General features: G+C 36.6%; 1 protein-coding gene across 2 annotated transcripts in view; it reads left to right on the forward strand.

Annotated features, from left to right (window-relative positions):
• ZFPM1 (zinc finger protein, FOG family member 1) overlaps positions 1–17,500 on the forward strand; it is a 260,259-nt gene that overhangs the window by 20,430 nt on the left and 222,329 nt on the right. The window contains exon 2 of one of the 2 annotated variants that reach the window (XM_053701284.1): positions 1,216–1,310. The exons of the other annotated variant lie outside the window; for it this stretch is intronic. Within the exon in view, the coding sequence (XP_053557259.1) occupies positions 1,216–1,310 (95 nt within the window). The remainder of the gene's footprint in view (positions 1–1,215; positions 1,311–17,500) is intronic. 2 annotated transcript variants of the gene reach the window in all.

Consider the following 17,500-nt stretch of genomic DNA (forward strand, 5'->3'; position numbering starts at 1 on the left):
CTCTGTGTTTGAAACTTTTATCCAAAAAGAATGGTGATTTATTAGTGAATAATGCAGCTGCATTGGCAGTGCTGCACAGCAAAAGTAGTTATGTGGGATATTTTATTTTTGTCATGGGTAAAAAAAAAAAGGTTAAAGGGACATTCTAAAGCAGCAATGACATACTCTAATATGTTTGAGTGTGTAGTTTTTGCATTACTGACTCTAGGTACTTTTCATAATAGTGATAATAATTGTTTAAAATATTTTGCATGTGGGAGAACCCTAATGAGACCTTTTGTTTATAGCAACTAGTTTCTCTCCTTATTCCCTGCATGGTCCACCTGAGACATTAATATCTGTTTCAGGCACTCTTGCTGTTCAGTACGAAGCCCACCTCCAGGCTACCCAGATATGCCCAGTAGCCACACAACACCCCTTTCCAGTATTATGAGATCAGTCTGCACTATTGCCTCCCAGAATTTTGATCTGCTATCCCATTACATGTGCTAAAGAGCCCTGACACACTGTTTCAGATTATAAACGGTTTCGGTTAAAATCTTGCATCTGTTATAAAGCCATAATTAAACTTCCATGGTATAGATCAAGCATGCAATCTATGAAAAACATTCCAATTTACTTCTCTTGTCAAATTTGCTTTGTTCTCATTGTTGAATCCTTTGCTGAAGAGTAAACCTAGGTAGGCTTAAATGAGCTCAGGAGCGTGCATGTGTCTTTAGCAATATTTGGTAGGAACAAGGAATAAAACTGCTAGTAACATTGTTGCCTTACAACGCTAACACATGCAAATTCCTAATAGAGCCATGTAGTGTCACGTGTACACTCCGTATAGAACCATATAGTGACGTGCACACTATATAGAGTCATATAGAACTATACTTCTAGTCAGTTCTCGCTACTTGACTGAAACTTTTGCTTCTTAAATAATTTCAAATTCTTGTATTCTCTACTAAATTCACTCTCCGATGCTAGAAAGCAGGGCTACATGTTAAAGGGACATTATACACTAGATTTTTCTTTGCATACATGTTTTGTAGATGATCCATTTATATAGCTCATCGGGGGTGTTTTTGTAAAAATGTATAATTTTGCTTATTTTTTTAATAAGTGTGGCTGATTTTCAGACTCCTAACCAAGCTTTAAATTTTTAGATGTATACTGATGCCTACAGATTCCTGTATCTCCTGTTTGTATAATCTGTATTTTGATATACAGGGAAGAGGGGGTGTCTGCTGTTCCTGTTTTCCCAGCCCCTTTCACTGGGTGTTCCAGTCTAACCCCATCAACAGTGCTAAACTGGGAGCTTCTAAGTAAGTTTGTAAAAGGTTTTATACTGGAATTTTAGATCAGTATCTGTGCATATTCTTATTTATAGTAGTCTCTATTACATGCAGTTATTTAAAAATGGTTTACACTGTCCCTTTTAAAGGGACAGTCTACTCCAGAATTTGTATTGTTTAAAAAGATTAGATAATCCCTTTTTTACCCATTCTCCAGTTTTCCATAACCAACACGGATATATTAATATATGTTTTACCTATGCGATTGCCTTGTAGCTAAGCCTCTGCAGACTGCACTTTTATTTCAGTTCTTTTGACTTACTTGCATTATAGCCAATCAGTGCTGACTCATAAATAACTCTATTTGAGTGAGCACAATGTTATCTATATGGCACGCATAAACTAGCGCTGTCTAGCTGTTAAAAACTGTCAAAAATGCACTGAGATAAAAGGCGGCCTTTAAGGGCTTAGTAATTAGTATATAAAGAATACAAAGAGGAAAGAAAATTTCATGATAAAAGTAAATTGGAAAGTTGATTAAAATGGCATGCCCTATCTGAATCATAAAAGTTTAATTTTGACTAGACTGTCCCTTTTTTAAAATGCTGTCTGTGCAAAAGTTTTTTAAATAATCAAACTCTTACAAGGTACTAAGCCATGTTAAATTTAGGTTCCTATGTTTGAGTTTACATTTTCTTTCATGATTCAGATAGAGCATAACATTTAAAACAACTTTTCAATGACTATTTTTCCCTAAATGTATGGTTTAATTAATCATTAAATTACTAAATCCTCTTAACCCCTATCTTTGTGTTTAAATATCAAATCTGACTCAGAATATCACATTGCCAAGACTGCACTATAATAACAGCATATGCGTTCTGTTGATGAAAAAGGGACCTACATATATTCAATTTAACATGGCCTCCTAGAATAAACACTTATGAACAAATTACAATTCTGCAAAGTATTAATACATTGATTTTGTCCATAGAACTAGAAATTATATGTCTATAAAAGTGTGTTTTTTTTTTCTTTTCCTCCTCTCGTTCCCCCCTTGCCTTCTCTTTCCTTTTCTTTTTTCCATTGACCTCTGAGTAATAGATTTTATGACTTCTTTTAGACTCTGGTCTTTCATTAATAGTAGACTATTTCTTTCCTTTTGTAAATAGATCTTTTTTTATACTATAGTTCTATCAATGTACCAATATAACGTTCTAGTTGCAAAATTAATAGTCCTCTTCATGTTTTCTACATGAGATATATATATATATATATATATATATATATATATATATATATATATATATATATATACATCTCTGATGAAGTGCATGTGAGCATGCGCAAAACGCGTCAGATCTAGCACCCCTTGCACACCTGTGTTAGTGCTACTCACCTTGTGTATCAAAGTCACCTGACTTCAAGTTCCTGAGTTCTTGCCTTTTCTTTTGCAATATATATATATATATATATATATATATATACACGACTGTCCTCATACGTATTTTAAAAGTTTCCAATTTACTTCTATTATCAAATTTGCTTTGTTCTCATGTTATTTTTAGAAGTGATATCTAGATAGGTAGCGTGCACGTCTGGAGCACTACATTGCAGGAAATAGTGCTGCCATCTAGTGCTCTTGTTAATGTATAGCATACTTGCATACCTACTGCCATACAGTGCTGCAGACACATGCACACTCCTAAACTTACCATCCAGCTTTTCTACAAAAGATAACTAGGAAACTAAGACAATTGAATAATAGAACTAAATTGGAAAGTTGTTTAAGATTGTATGTTCTATCTGAATGATAAAAGAAAAATGTTGGTTTCCCTCATAGCCATTGGATCCTGCCAATTGCATCTTTCCCTTACACGAAGATGATATAACTTGTATGATAAAGATCATTATTTCATATGTAAAGGAAAGGCAGAAACACCCAATTACACTATATCAGACTATATCAGACTTATTAGGCAAAGCAGAGAAGTGCATGTTATTTAAAGGGATTGTTAACTCCAAATGTTTTTGTTTAAATAGATGGATAATCCCTTTATTACCCATTCCCCAGTTTTGCACAACCAACATGGTTATATTAATATACTTTTTTTTTTTTTTTACCTCTTTGATTATCTTGTATCTGAGCAGCCCCCTTATCACATGGCTATTTATTATATATGCATTTTATCCAATTAGTGGAGTGTCAGCCATAACTCCATGAGAGAGAGCACAATGTTATTTATATGGCCCACATGAACTAGTTGTCTCTTGTTAGTAAAAAAGCATGTGATAAGAGGCTGTCTTTAGTGGCTTAGAAACAGGCAGAAATGTAGAGGTTTAAAGGTTATAAAGTATATTAATATAAGAATGTTGGTTGTGCAAAGCTGGGGAATGGATAGTAAAGGCGTTATTTATCTTTTTAATCAATAACAGTTTTGGTGTTGACTGTCCCTTTAAAATGGATAAGATAGTTATCTCAGTAACTTGTTGTGGCTGAAGTAGCTCTTATAACTTTATTTTGCAACACTTTTTATAAGAATTTCAATAAGCATTGTGCCCTACTAATTTGCTGTATTTTCTTCTTCAGCAGTATAAAAGAGTATAACTCATAAGCAGAGAATATTACACCCAATGAGTCCTATGACAGTCGTTACTTGTGCAAGGCAAGAATACTGAAAAAAGAGAATGAAAGAAATATTTAAAGCTACAGAACACTTATTTTCTTTCATGAATACAATTTTAAACAACTTTTCAATTTACTTCCACTATCTAATTTTGCTTTATTTTTTTTTGCTTTCATACCTAGATAGGCTCATGTGCTGCAGTACACTACTGGGAAGCTACCTGCTAAGACGCGACTGCACATATATGCCTCTTCCCGTTGGCTCAACCGATGTGTCCAGCTAGCTCCCAGTAGCGCATTGTTGCTCCTTCTATAAAGGATACCAAGATAATGAAGCAAAATTGATAATAGAAGTAGATTTGAAAGTTGTTTAAAAGTGTATGTTCTATCTGAATCATGTTGGGTTTCATGTCTCTTTTTAAATGTACAGTCTAGTCAAAATTAAACTTTCATGATTCATATAGGGCTTGCAATTTTAAAAATTTTCATCATCAAATTGTTTTTGTTCTCTTGGTATTCTTTGTTGAAAGTGCCATATAAAAAAAAACATTGTGCTCACTCACATGGAGTTACCTAGGAGTCAGCACTGATTGGCTAAAATGTAACAAAGAATATAAAGAGAACAAAGCAAGTTCGGCAATAAGTATATTATAAAGTTATTCAAAATTGCACACTTTGTCTAAATCATGAAAAGAAAAATCTGACTTTACTGTCCTTTCTTTCTTTCTTTCTTTCTTTCTTTCTTTCTTTTCTTTCTAATCTTTGAGGATAACTTGACACTTTTTAAAAAAAAAAAAATGTATTTATTTAAATATTTTATGTCAGTATGCATCTGTGGTTAATATGTTTTCACCCTACAAATAAATAAAGATAGTAAAATGTAACTCATTTTTAGCTTTCATTACTGGGGAAGTTATTCACCTCATAGAAAGAAATTCAAAGCAAGCCCTTTTTCCAGGCACTGCCTTTGAAGTCCTTGGATCCAATTTGAACATCAGACAATTAATTTTGTCTCCATTTACCTTAGGCATACAAATGACATATTCACAACCTCTAAATATTGAATATACATATATGAATTATTTTGTATTGCTCTTCTGCAATAGAATAGTTCAGCTGTCCAGAGATGCATGAAAAAGAAAAAAATATTAGATGTCTAAGTCCATATTGTCAGAGGGCTGTATGCAAGTGTTATAATGAACTTTTGGGCAAGTGATTGCTTTTTTGTTTGTTTTTTAAAGCCATTTTTATGGTTCTAAAGGTATTTGAAATGCACCAGTGTAGCATGGGTTGGTAAAGTAGGGGGCCATGTAAAAAAGCACTTGAAGGCTGCAAGTGTGGCCCTAGGTGTTGGGTTTTCACAATCGTGGAATAAAAACCATCCTGGTTTAAAGGGATAGTAAACTCTTTGGAACTTTTAATATAAAATGTTTAAATATGTGTAGTCAAATAGCTTTGCAGTATACATTTATTAATTATTTTGCCCTGTAATTAAAGTATGAAAATGAAGAGGATTCCAGTTCTGAAAACTGGAAGAGCACACGTCAAGCCTATCCCTGCCACATACCAGTCCCTAATTGGCTTTAGCAGAGATTAGAGGATCGCAAAATATGTATTGGTTTGTAGTTTGTTAACATAATGACAGTCAATGGCCTTGTCTACTCCATAAACAAGTCTGGAGTGACTCTAAGTAAGGCAAGTGATAAGTGGTGTTTGGCTACTGAAAAACAATTGCAGCAAACAAGTTCCTAATGCATTCAAAAACTTTTCAAACTCGCCCATTAAAGTTATTTTTTTTTATATGCATTAGAAACTAAAGGGCCATTATAGTGCAAAAATTGCATGCTCTAATTCATCAAAGCATATAGTTTTAGCACTAGCAAAACAGTTTACCCATTTTTTTTCCCTCTCCTTTTAAATTGTTCCCAATTATCCATTCTACCTGCTGGAGTGTCTTAAATTGTGTACAAGTAGCTCCTTTACCCTTATTTCTGCATTTGAAATAGCTGATTTAGCCTGTGGTATCCCTACCTATACTGAAAGTTTCTATACTGGAGACTAGACTACATATAAGCCTATGTAAACACAGCCAGCAGAAGAAATTACACTCCCAGTGTGGTGCAGGATAGTTAAGTAATAAACATTAATTTTCCATTGTTCTCTCTTAGTATTGAGCTTAGGTTTACAGACAAATATAAGATAAGTAAGCAAGTGTGTGTACACAGTGATAACATAATGACATCTGATATTACCTATAAGCTCAACCCATTTCAATAGGTTGTGGTTTAAAAGCACAAACTGGCTAATTCATATACACAAATAGACCTAAAAATGCAATTTCCCATACATTGCAGTGTCCATCCGGTAACTCCACCCTCATAATATTTTTTCTCTTGTTAAGTGTATCCAGTCCACGGATCATCCATTACTTATGGGATATATTCTCCTTCCCAACAGGAAGTTGCAAGAGTCCACCCACAGCAAAGCTGCTATATAGCTCCTCCCCTAACTGCCATTACCAGTCATTCTCTTGCAAGCCTCAACATAGATAGGAGGTCGTGAGAGTCTGTGGTGTTTTATACTTAGTTTATTCTTCAATCAAAAGCTTGTTATTTTTAAATGGCACCGGAGTGTGCTGTTTATCTCAGGCAGTATTTGGAAAAAGAATCTGCCTGCGTTTTTCTATGATCTTAGCAGACGTAACTAAGATCCATTTGCTGTTCTCACACATTCTGAGGAGTGAGGTACTTCAGAGGGGGAATGGCGTGCAGGTTTTCCTGCAGATAAGGTATGTGCAGTAAAATATTTTTCTAGGAATGGAATTGACTAAGAAAATACTGCTGATACCGAAGTAATGTAAGTAAAGCCTTAAATGCAGCGATAGCGACTGGTATCAGGCTTATTAATAGAGATACATACTCTTATAAAAATGTGTTTTAAAACGTTTGCTGGCATGTTTAATCGTTTTTTAACGTACATTGGTGATAACACTGTAATGTTGGTATAGCCTTAAATGCAGTAAAAGCGACTGGTATCAGGCTTATTAATAGAGATACATACTCTTGTAATAATGTGTTTTAAAACGTTTGCTGGCATGTTTAATCGTTTTTCAACATATGTTTGGTGATAAAACTTATTGGGGCCTAAGTTTTTCCACATGGCTGGCTTAAATTTTGCATAGAAACAGTTAACTGAAGCTTCCCACTGTTGTAATATGAGTCGGAGGGGTCTAATTTAGCGCTTTTTTGCGCAGTTAAAATTACAAAATGAATCATCCAGATTCCCTCAGCAGTCCCATGAATACTACAGGACATTTCTAAAGGGCTAAAAAGACTTCCAAAATCGTTTATAGGGAAGGTAATCCACAGCTCTGCTGTGGCAGTTTTGTTGTGTCTGTTTTTAAAAACGTCTGTCGTTTTTTTTATCTGTTTTTTGCATTAAGGGGTTAATCATCCATTTGCAAGTGGGTGCAATGCTCTGTTACCTTATTACATGTACTGTAAAAATTTCGTTTGTTTTACTGCCTTTTTTCACTGTTTTTCAAATTTTGACAAAATTTGTTTCTCTTAAAGGCACAGTAACGTTTTATATATTTGCTTGTTAACTTGATTTAAAGTGTTTTCCAAGCTTACTAGTCTCATTATTAGTCTGTTCTAACATGTCTGACATAGAGGAAGCTCTGTGTTCATTATGTTTTAAAGCCATGGTGGAACCCCATCTTAGAATGTGTACCAGATGTACTGATTTCATGTTAAACAATAAAGATCATTTTTTGTCTTTAAAAACATTATCACCAGAGGTTTCTGTCGAGGGGGTAGTTATGCCGACTAACTCTCCCCACGTGTCAGACCTTTTGACTCCCGCTTTAGGGACTCACGCTCAAATGGCGCCAAGTACATCAAGGGCACCCATAGCGTTTATTTTACCAGGGGATTCTGTCGAGGAGAAAGTTTTATGCCGACTAACTCTCCCCACGTGTCAGACCCTTCGACTCCCGCTTCAGGGACTCACGCTCAAATGGCGCCAAGTACATCAAGGGCGCCCATAGCGTTTATTTTACAAGACATGGCAAAGGTGGTGAATAATACTCTGGCAGCAGTATTAGTCAGACTACCTGAAATTAAAGGAAAGAAAGATAGCTCTGGGGGTAGATACAGAGCATACAGACGCTTTAAGAACCATGTCTGATACTACCTCACAATATGCTTAGTCTGTGGGTGATATTTTTGACTCAGGGAAGATGATTTAACCTGATTCTGATATTTCTACATTTAAAATTTTTGCTTGAGAACCTCCACTTGTTGCTCAAGGAGGCTTTGGCTGCTCTGAATGAATGTGTACAATCGCAGGGCCAGAGAAATTGTGTAGACTGGATAAATAATATGCAGTGCCGGTGTGTACTGATGTTTTTCCAATACCTAAAGAGGTTTACTAAAATTTTTTTAATAAGGAATGGGATAGACCAGGTGTGCCGTTCTCTTCCCCTCCTATTTTTTAGAAGAATGTTTTCTAATAGTTACCACCACACAGGACTTCTGGCAGACAGTTCCTAAGGTGGAGAGAAGAGTTTCTACTCTAGCTAAGCGTACCACTACCTCTGGCGAGGACAGTTGTGCTTTTTAGATCCAATGGATAAAAAATGTTTATTCAACAGGGTTTTATCCTGCAGCCCCTTGCATACATTGCTTCTGTCACTGCTGCTGCGGCGTTCTGGGTTGAGTCTCTTGATGAGGCTTTACAGTTAGCGACTCCATTGGATGAATATATTTGACAAGCTTAAGCTAGCCAATTCCTTTGTTTCTGATGCCTTTGTTCATTTGACTAGACTAATGGCTAAGAATTCTGTTTTTTACTATACTGGTTGCGCAGAGCGCTATGGCTTATATCATGGTCAGCTGTCGTGACTTTAATAAATAAGCTACTTAACTTCCCTTCAAGGGGCAGACCCTATTCGGGCCTGGTTTGAAGGAGATTATTGCTTATATCACTGGAGGAAAAGGCCATGCCCTTCCTCAGGATAGGTCCAAATCAAGGGCCAAAAAAGGTCTAATTTTCGTGCCTTTTAAAACTTCAGGGCAGGTGTGGCATCCACTTCCTCTAAGGCAAAACAAGAGGGAATTTTTGCTCAGTCCAAGGCGGTCTTGAGACAATCGGACCTGGAACAAAGATAAGCAGGCCAAGGAGCCTGCTGCTGCCGCTAAGACAGCATGAAGGAACGGACCCCTATCCGGTAACGGATCCTATAGGGGGCAGACTTTCATTCTTCGCCCAGGCGTGGGCAAGAGATGCCCAGGATCCCTAGGCATTGGAATTTATATCCCAGAGATATCTCTGGATTTCAAAGATTCCCCCCCCAAAAAAAGGGGAGATTTCGCCTTTCACAATTATCTGCAAACCAGATAAAGAAGAAGGCATTCTTACATTGTGTACGAGTCCCATCCAGTTCCAAGAGAGGAACAGGGACAGAGTTTTACTCAAATCTGTTTGTGGTTCCCAAGGAGAGGGAACCTTCAGACCTATTTTGGATCTAAAGATCTTAAACAAATTCCTCAGAATTCCGTCATTTAAGTTGGAAACTATTCGTGCCATCTTAACTATGATCCAGGAGAGTCAATAGAGGACTACAATGGATTTGAAGGATGCTTATCCTCACATTATGATGCATAAAGATCACCATCGTTTTTCAGGTTTGCCTTTCTAGACAGACATTACCAATTGTAGCTCTTTCCTTTGGGATATCTACAGCCCCAAGAATCTTTATGGAGGTTCTGGGGTCGCTTTGGCGGTCCTTAGGCCGCGGGGCATAGAAGTGGCCCCTTATTTAGACGACTTCCTGATACAGGCGTCAAACATCCAAATTGCCAAGTCTCATACGGACGTAGTACTGGCATTTCTGAGATCACATGGGTGGAAAGTGAACTAGGAAAGAGTTCTCTATCCCCAATCTCAAGGGTTTCCCTCCTAGGGACTCTGATAGATTCTGTAGAAATGAAAATTTACCTGACGGAGTCCAGGTTGTCAAAGTTCTAATTTTCTGCCGTATTTTTCATTTCATCCGCGCCCTTCGGTGGCTCAGTACATGAATGAAATCGGCTTAATGGTAGCGGCAAGGGACATAGTACCGTTTGCACGTCTACATTTCAGACCGCTGCAACTATGCATGCTCAGTCAGAGGAACGGGGATTACACAGATTTGTCCCCCTGTTAAACCTGGACCAAGAGACCAGAGATTCTCTTCTCTGGTAACTATATCGGGTCCATCTGTCCAAGGGTATGACCTTCCGCAGGTCAGATGGGACAATTGTTACAATAGATGCCAGCCTTTTAGGTTGGGATACAGTCTGGAACTCCCTGAAGGCTCAGGGATAGTGGACTTAGGAGGAGACCCTCCTTCTAATAAATATTCTGGAACTGGGAGCGATATTCCATGCTCTTCAGACTTGGCCTCAGTTAGCAACTCTGAGGTACATCATATTCAGTCGGACAATATACACGACTGTGGCTTACATCAGCCATCAAGGGGGAACAGAAGTTCCCTAGCGATGTTAGAAGTCTTAAAATAATTCACTGGACAGAGACTCACTCTTGTCTATCAGCTATCCATATCCCAGGTGTTGAGAACTGGGAGGTGGATTTTTTAAGTCGTCAGACTTTTCTTCCGGGGGAGTGGGATTTCCTCCGGAGGTCAAGACCAAGCAGGAGAGGGCTTTGGTGTTTTTGACAGCGCCTGCGTAGCCACGCAGGACCTGGTATGCAGATCTGGTGGACATGTCATCCTTTCCATCACGGTCTCTGCTTCTGAGACAGGTCCCTCTACCTCAGGGTCCTTTCAACCATCTAAATAGAATCAATCTGAGATGGACTGCCTGGAGACTGAACGCTTTATGTTATCAAAGCATGGCTTCTCCGAGTCAGTCATTGATACCTTAATACAGACATGAAAGCCTGTCTTTAGGAAAATTGAACATAGATATGGTGTAAATATCTGATTGTTATGAATCCAAGGGTTACTCATGGAGTAAAGTCTGGATTCCCAGGATATTATCTTTTCTCCAAGATGTTTTTGAGAAAAGGGTTGTCAGCTAATTCCTTAAAAGGGACAGATTTTTACTCTGTCTATTTTTTTGCACAAGCGTCTGGCAGGTATTCTAGACGTTCAGGCATTTGGTCAGACTTTGGTTAGATCCAAACCTGTGTTTAAAACTGTTGCTCCGCCATGGAGCTTAAACCTGGTTCTTAAGGTTCTTCAAGAAGTTCCGTTTGAACCTTTTTTGTTCCATAGATATCAATCTTTATCTTGGAAAGTTCCTTTTGGGTAGCTATTTCCTCGACTCGTAGAGTCTCAGAGTTATCTGTGTTACAATGTGATTCTCCTTATCTGGTCCTTCGTACGGATAAGGTAGTCCTGCGTACCAACCTGGGTTTTTTCCTCAGGTGGTATCTCTAACAAGAATATCACTCAAGAGATAGTTGTTCCATGCTTGTATCCTAATCCTTCCTCAAAGAAGGAACGTCTATTACACAATATTGGACGTGGTTTGTGCTTTAAAGTTTTACTTACAAGCTACTTCAGTTTTCATCAAACGTTCACCTTGTTTGTTGTCTATTCTGGACAGAGGAGAGGTCAAAAGACTTCAGCAGCCTCTCTATCTTTTTGGTTAAAAAGCATAATTCATTTAGCTTATGAGACTGCTGGACAGCAGCCTCCTGAAGGGATTACAGCTCATTCTACTAGAGCTGTGGTTTTCTCTTGGGCCTTTTTTAAATATGGCTTCTGTTGAACAGATTTACAAGACGGAGTCTTGGTCTGCGCTTCATACTTTTTCAAATTTAACAAATTTGATACCTTGCTTCTTCGGAGGCTATTTTTGGGAGAAAGGGTTTTTTACAGGCAGTGGTAACTTCCGTTTAAGTACCTGCCTTGTCCCTCCCATCATCCGTGTACTTTAGCTTTGGTATTGGTATCCCATAAGTAATGGATGATCCGTGGACTGGATACACTTAACAAGAGAAAACATAATTTATGCTTACCTGATAAATTTATTTCTCTTGTAGTGTATCCAGTCCACGGCCCGCCCTGTCACTTTAAGGCAGGTAATTTTTTTCATTTAAACTACAGTCACCACTGCACCCTATGGTTTTTCCTTTCTCTGCATGTTTTCAGTCGAATGACTGGTAATGGCAGTTAGGGGAGGAGCTATATAGCAGCTTTGCTGTGGGTGGACTCTTGCAACTTCCTGTTGGGAAGGAGAATATATCCCATAAGTAATGGATGATCCGTGGACTGGATACACTACAAGAGAAATAAATTTATCAGGTAAGCATAAATTATGTTTTTTTTCTTTATTCTGTGACGTGTAGAGCGGGCCAGCCCGCTATGTACGTCACTGAACTAAAACCTGGAAACTCTACAAGAGCAGAGTGAAGGTACTTGATGGACGGGTGGAAATTTTGATTATATTTCAAAATGTATAAACAACAATGCGTATTACATCAGCATAAAAAGCTCTATCGATGGATATATGTTATTACTTGTTTTGTTTATCATCACTTTAAAGGGACAGTATGCACCAATTTTCATATAACTGCATGTAATAGACGCTACTATAAAGAATAATATGCACAGATACTGATCTAAAAATCTAGTATAAAACCTTTTAAAAAAACTTCCTTACAAGCTCCCAGTTTAGCATGGTTGATGAGGTTAGGCAGGGACATCCACTGAAAGGGGCTGGGTAAACAAAAAGAGCAGACACTCCACCCTCCCCTCTTCCCTGCATATCAAACAGATAACATAAACAGGAGTCTGTAAGCGCATGTACACATCTGACACTGTGGGGCTTGGTTAGGAGTCTGAAAATCAGCACAATGTTCTTTAAAAATAAGCAAAACTTTGCATTGTTACAAAAACACTCCCAGATTAGCTATATAAATGTATCATCTACAAAACATTTATGCAAATAAAAATGTCCTTTTAAGTAGATCTCAATCTCCCATTAGAGTGGGACAGTGACACTTCTCAAAAATAAATACAAATAACTATTTAACAGAAGAAGAGAGAGAACTGTAATACATCTTAAAATTCCATCTTTTAGACTGAATTAATTTTGTGTTTCTTTAATAAATAGATTTCTTTATTCCATACTTCACTTTGTTTAGGTGTATACTTGTTTTATTTACGATGTATTGGGGTTCACTGAGTATGCATTGTATATGGTTACATCATACATTTGTATCTGTCCATTTATCATTTGATTCCATACTCGTTTGCTTAATTCATGAAAAATTAATAAAATCTTTATAAAATGTTGGAAGTTAGCTCAAAAAGAACGATACAATAGGCTTTGGTTTGGAAACATATTGCAGAATTACTAGTTAAAGTACAGAGGCCATACATTTCCTTTTTGCAGCCATGTTCTATTTATGCAATAAACAGCATTATTTTTATATGCTTTGTTAGAGTATACAAATGCAACCAGCCCTTTCAACAACTAAGGGATTTTAAGATGATACGGCCCCTAGGGGGTTAACTAAATAATCTGCACATATGGGAATAAAATAATATCTTTTCATGTTTTTATAAATACATTGAAAACCCAGATGCTTATTCTCCCAGTTGTCTTGCCGCCTTGTGTCCCTCTGGCTCGAATCAAGCTCCCTGATAAAGCAGAAAGTTGAACTGGCCCCATTACTGAGCTGTGATGGTTGAAATGATAAGAACTTGATAATGGTGAAGATAGGCAGGACTCTGTAGCCAATCTCCTTGCTGCGTCTCCCATTAACATTCCCCACCAGTGATCGGCCTGGGAGCTGCCTATCTGCTCTCCGTTTCCACTCCTCCACCAGATAAGGATGGAAATACTGACTTCATAGCTCACTGATTAAAGTGTCTGGCTTTCTTGATAATACACAGATAAATTATGTTTTTCAAAGAGAGGTAGGGAAGGGAGTGAAATATTTTTTTTAAGGCTTTTTTTTTCATTGCCTGATTCTATACATTATATGGAAATGTTCTTGTTATTATGCAGTTGGTAAATTCAAACTAGAACAATTGTGTCACATTATAAGTAGCTATTAAAGTGTCCTACTTTAATAATAAAGAGAGAGAAAAGATGCAGCATGGTAATTTTATATATATATATATATATATATATATATATATATATATATATATATATATATATATATATATATATATATATATATATATATATATATATATTAGTGCTAGAAATGTAGAAGTCTTTTGCTCCATATTGCTATAGAGCTATAAATGCTGCATGAAAAAAAGCATTCTGCACCACTTAAGCACAGGCATTTTATGCTAAGAATATCTGCAGAATAGGTGTGCTTTTCCGTTATCTAAGAACACATTTTATCTTTTTTTTTTTAAACTATATAATTTAACCATTAAAGGGACTTTCAAAGGACCATTCTATGCAGTATAATTGCATAAATAACAAGTGCATAATAAAGACAATGATTTTAATACCTACTCTTAAAGGGACAGTTAAAGTCCAAATTACACTTTAATGATTCAGATAGGGCATGTAATTTTAAACAACTTTCCAATTTACTTTTAACATCAAATTTGTTTTGTTCTTTTGGTATTCTTAGTTTAAAGCTAAACCTAAATAGGCTCATATGCTAATTTCTAATCCCTTGAAGGCCGCCTCTTATCCAAATGCATTTAACCGTTTTTCACATACAGATAGAGGGCGTTGGTTCACGTGTGCCATATAGTTAACATTGTGCTCACGCCCGTGAAGTTATTTAAGAGTCAGCACTATTGCCTGAAATGCAAGTCTGTCTAAAGAACTGGATGAGGAGGCAGTCAGTAGAAGCTTAGACACAAGGTAATAAGAGGTAAAAAGTATATTTCTATAAAAGTGTTGGTTATGTAAAACTAGGGAATGGCAAATAAAGGGATTATTTATCTTTTTAAACAATAACATTTTGGTGTTTAATGTCCCTTTAATTTCAAATAAGCAGTATATATTTTTTTTCTGTGACAAATTTATTTTTTCTCCCATTTTACGACCCCCTGTGTCATGTGACAGACATCAGCCAATCACAGACTATTATATATATACCCTGTGAGCATGTGCACATGCTCAGTAGGATATTGTTACCCAGAAAGTGTGACTATGAAAAAACTGTGCAAAATTTGATAATGGAAGTAAATTTGGAAGTTTCTTAAAGCTGCTTGCTCTGCTTGAATCATAAAAGTTTATTTTGACTTGAGTGTCCCCTCAAGCCAAAATTAAAATTTCATGATTCATATAGAGCATGCAATTTTAAACAACTTTGCAATTTATTTTCATTAACATAATGTGCACAGTCTTTTTATATTCACACTTTTTGAGTCACCAGCTCCTACTGAGAATGTGCAAGAATGCACAGAATATTCATGTATGCATTTGTAATTGGCTGTTGGGTGTCACATGATACAGGGGGGGAATAGACATACATTTAATTTTTTTTCAGAAAAAAATCTACTAATTTGAAGTTCAGACTAAGTGCTATTGCATTGTCTTGCTATCATGCATTTGTTGATTATGCAAATCTACTGTATTTACTGGTCCTTAAATGCCATGCTGCCATTCTGTATTATAATTAATTTATTTACCTGCAATAACCTAACTTTACTGGTCATGGAAAAAAATGAACAAAATAAATATATATATATATAACCTCTGCACCCCTAAAAGTTAGACGGGTTTAGTGCAATATAGCCTTTTATTAGTAAAAATTAGCACAAAAATCCCTTTGTAATGGTAACTTTGTATTTAACCCTGCGAGATCAAACACTACACTAGGTCTTCTGCTTAGGCCATTTCAGTGGAAAGTTTATAAATAGGCCATTCGATTGTACAACCAATGAATGTGTGAAACATAGCAGTCTGCACTTCAATTTTTAGGAGCAATTGGAAAGCTCACAATTTTCCAAAATAACAGGAAAAGGGGACAGAATAAATAATGAAAATGTATTGCACAGTTTTTCTAAAACATTAAAATGTTATATTATGATTCCAAAGTTTAATGTCCCTTTAAATACACAGTTAAAGGGTTAGTCAAGTCAAAATGAAACTTTCATGATTCAGGCATGCAATTTTCCAATTTACTTGTATCATCAAATTTGCTTTGTTCTCTTGGTATTTATAGATAACATTGTGCTCACTCCTTTGGAGTTATGAGTCAGCACTGATTGGCTAAAATCCAAGTCTGACAAAAGAACTGAGATAAGGGGGCAGTTTGCAGAGGCATAGATACACGGTAATCAGAGGTAAAAAGTGTATTAATATAACAGTGTTGGTTATGCAAGACTGAGGGGTAATAAAGGGATGGACCTTGTTAAGACTGTGTGGCAGGTATGAGGCTATGGGTGTTCTGAGTAGGACAAGGATTATGATTGATGGCTATATATGGCAGCCTGGTTTGGCTTTCCCTCCAGAATTGCAATGCTTTGTAGTGTCTGAGTGGGAGATTAACTGTATAACCATTTGTACAGGTTAAACCCATAGTACCAAGGAGTATTTTTGTTAGGATAACATGCTTTGCAATATTAGAGTATTTTATTATTCCATTGACTATTGTTTATATAACAAATGAGGCAACATGAATACAACTTATATTTGTGACTCTCTGACTGTTGTGAATGTACACATCTGATGAATGTACATAATTCCACTGAGGTTTCATACTATCCTGAGTTTTGAATTGAGTTTTCACCCTACATGAAAAAGGAGAATGGGACGCTTAATTGTGGTAATGTCCTAGAGGGTAACGTAGAAAGGTCTCCTTGTAGAGCATGCTAGGTGCAGGGTTTAGTCTCCCAGCAGATAAGGTATAGGCTGCTACAAAGCAAATTAAATTAAAAAAAGAATGTAGTCGAAGTCTGGAACATAAGGTTCATATAGGTTCTGCAGTTGGAAGCAGATAGGAAAATGAGCAGAAAGGTCATGCAGTTATCTACTATATTTAGTTTGTTACTTTTGAGTTTAGACTACATCTGCACATCAAAGAGAATAAACAATATTTACAATTTTAAAATATTGTTAACCCTTTCATGACAGGGTTATAAAGTCTACGCCGTAGGGCTTTGATAAATCGAGCCCTATGGGGCACAAATCTTGGTATAGCAGTGCCACTGAAAAGGCTTATCCTGAAGCTATTTAGGTTAAATAAAGTCTGGAGGGAATGTCCCTATATTTTTGTGCCTTTTTATGATGATGTGTCAGGTAACTGTATCTATCCTGCTATTATTGCACCATCTCTTATTTCCATGTGAGCTTTGTCAGCTGCAAGCTGTTATTCCTCTATTTATTACTCAGTGTTTGCCTATGTCACACCTCTAACATTTACACAAATAAATGTTTTTTTTTTGTATTGACTACATGCTTAGCCAGTTTCCTAATGTGGGCATGTGAGGGAAGTCAGGGAGGTCCTTGGGGTTTTTATGCGGATATAGAGGAATTTAACAAAGTGTAAAAAGGAAAGCACACTTTCGTGATAATGATGCTAGAAGGATTCTATTTAGAAAGAAGGGGAAACAAGAGTGTGCCAATTTACACTGGGTTTAGGCTAAAATGTT

Source organism: Bombina bombina, chromosome 1, assembly GCF_027579735.1.
Source record: "Bombina bombina isolate aBomBom1 chromosome 1, aBomBom1.pri, whole genome shotgun sequence".
Taxonomy (NCBI): domain Eukaryota; kingdom Metazoa; phylum Chordata; class Amphibia; order Anura; family Bombinatoridae; genus Bombina; species Bombina bombina.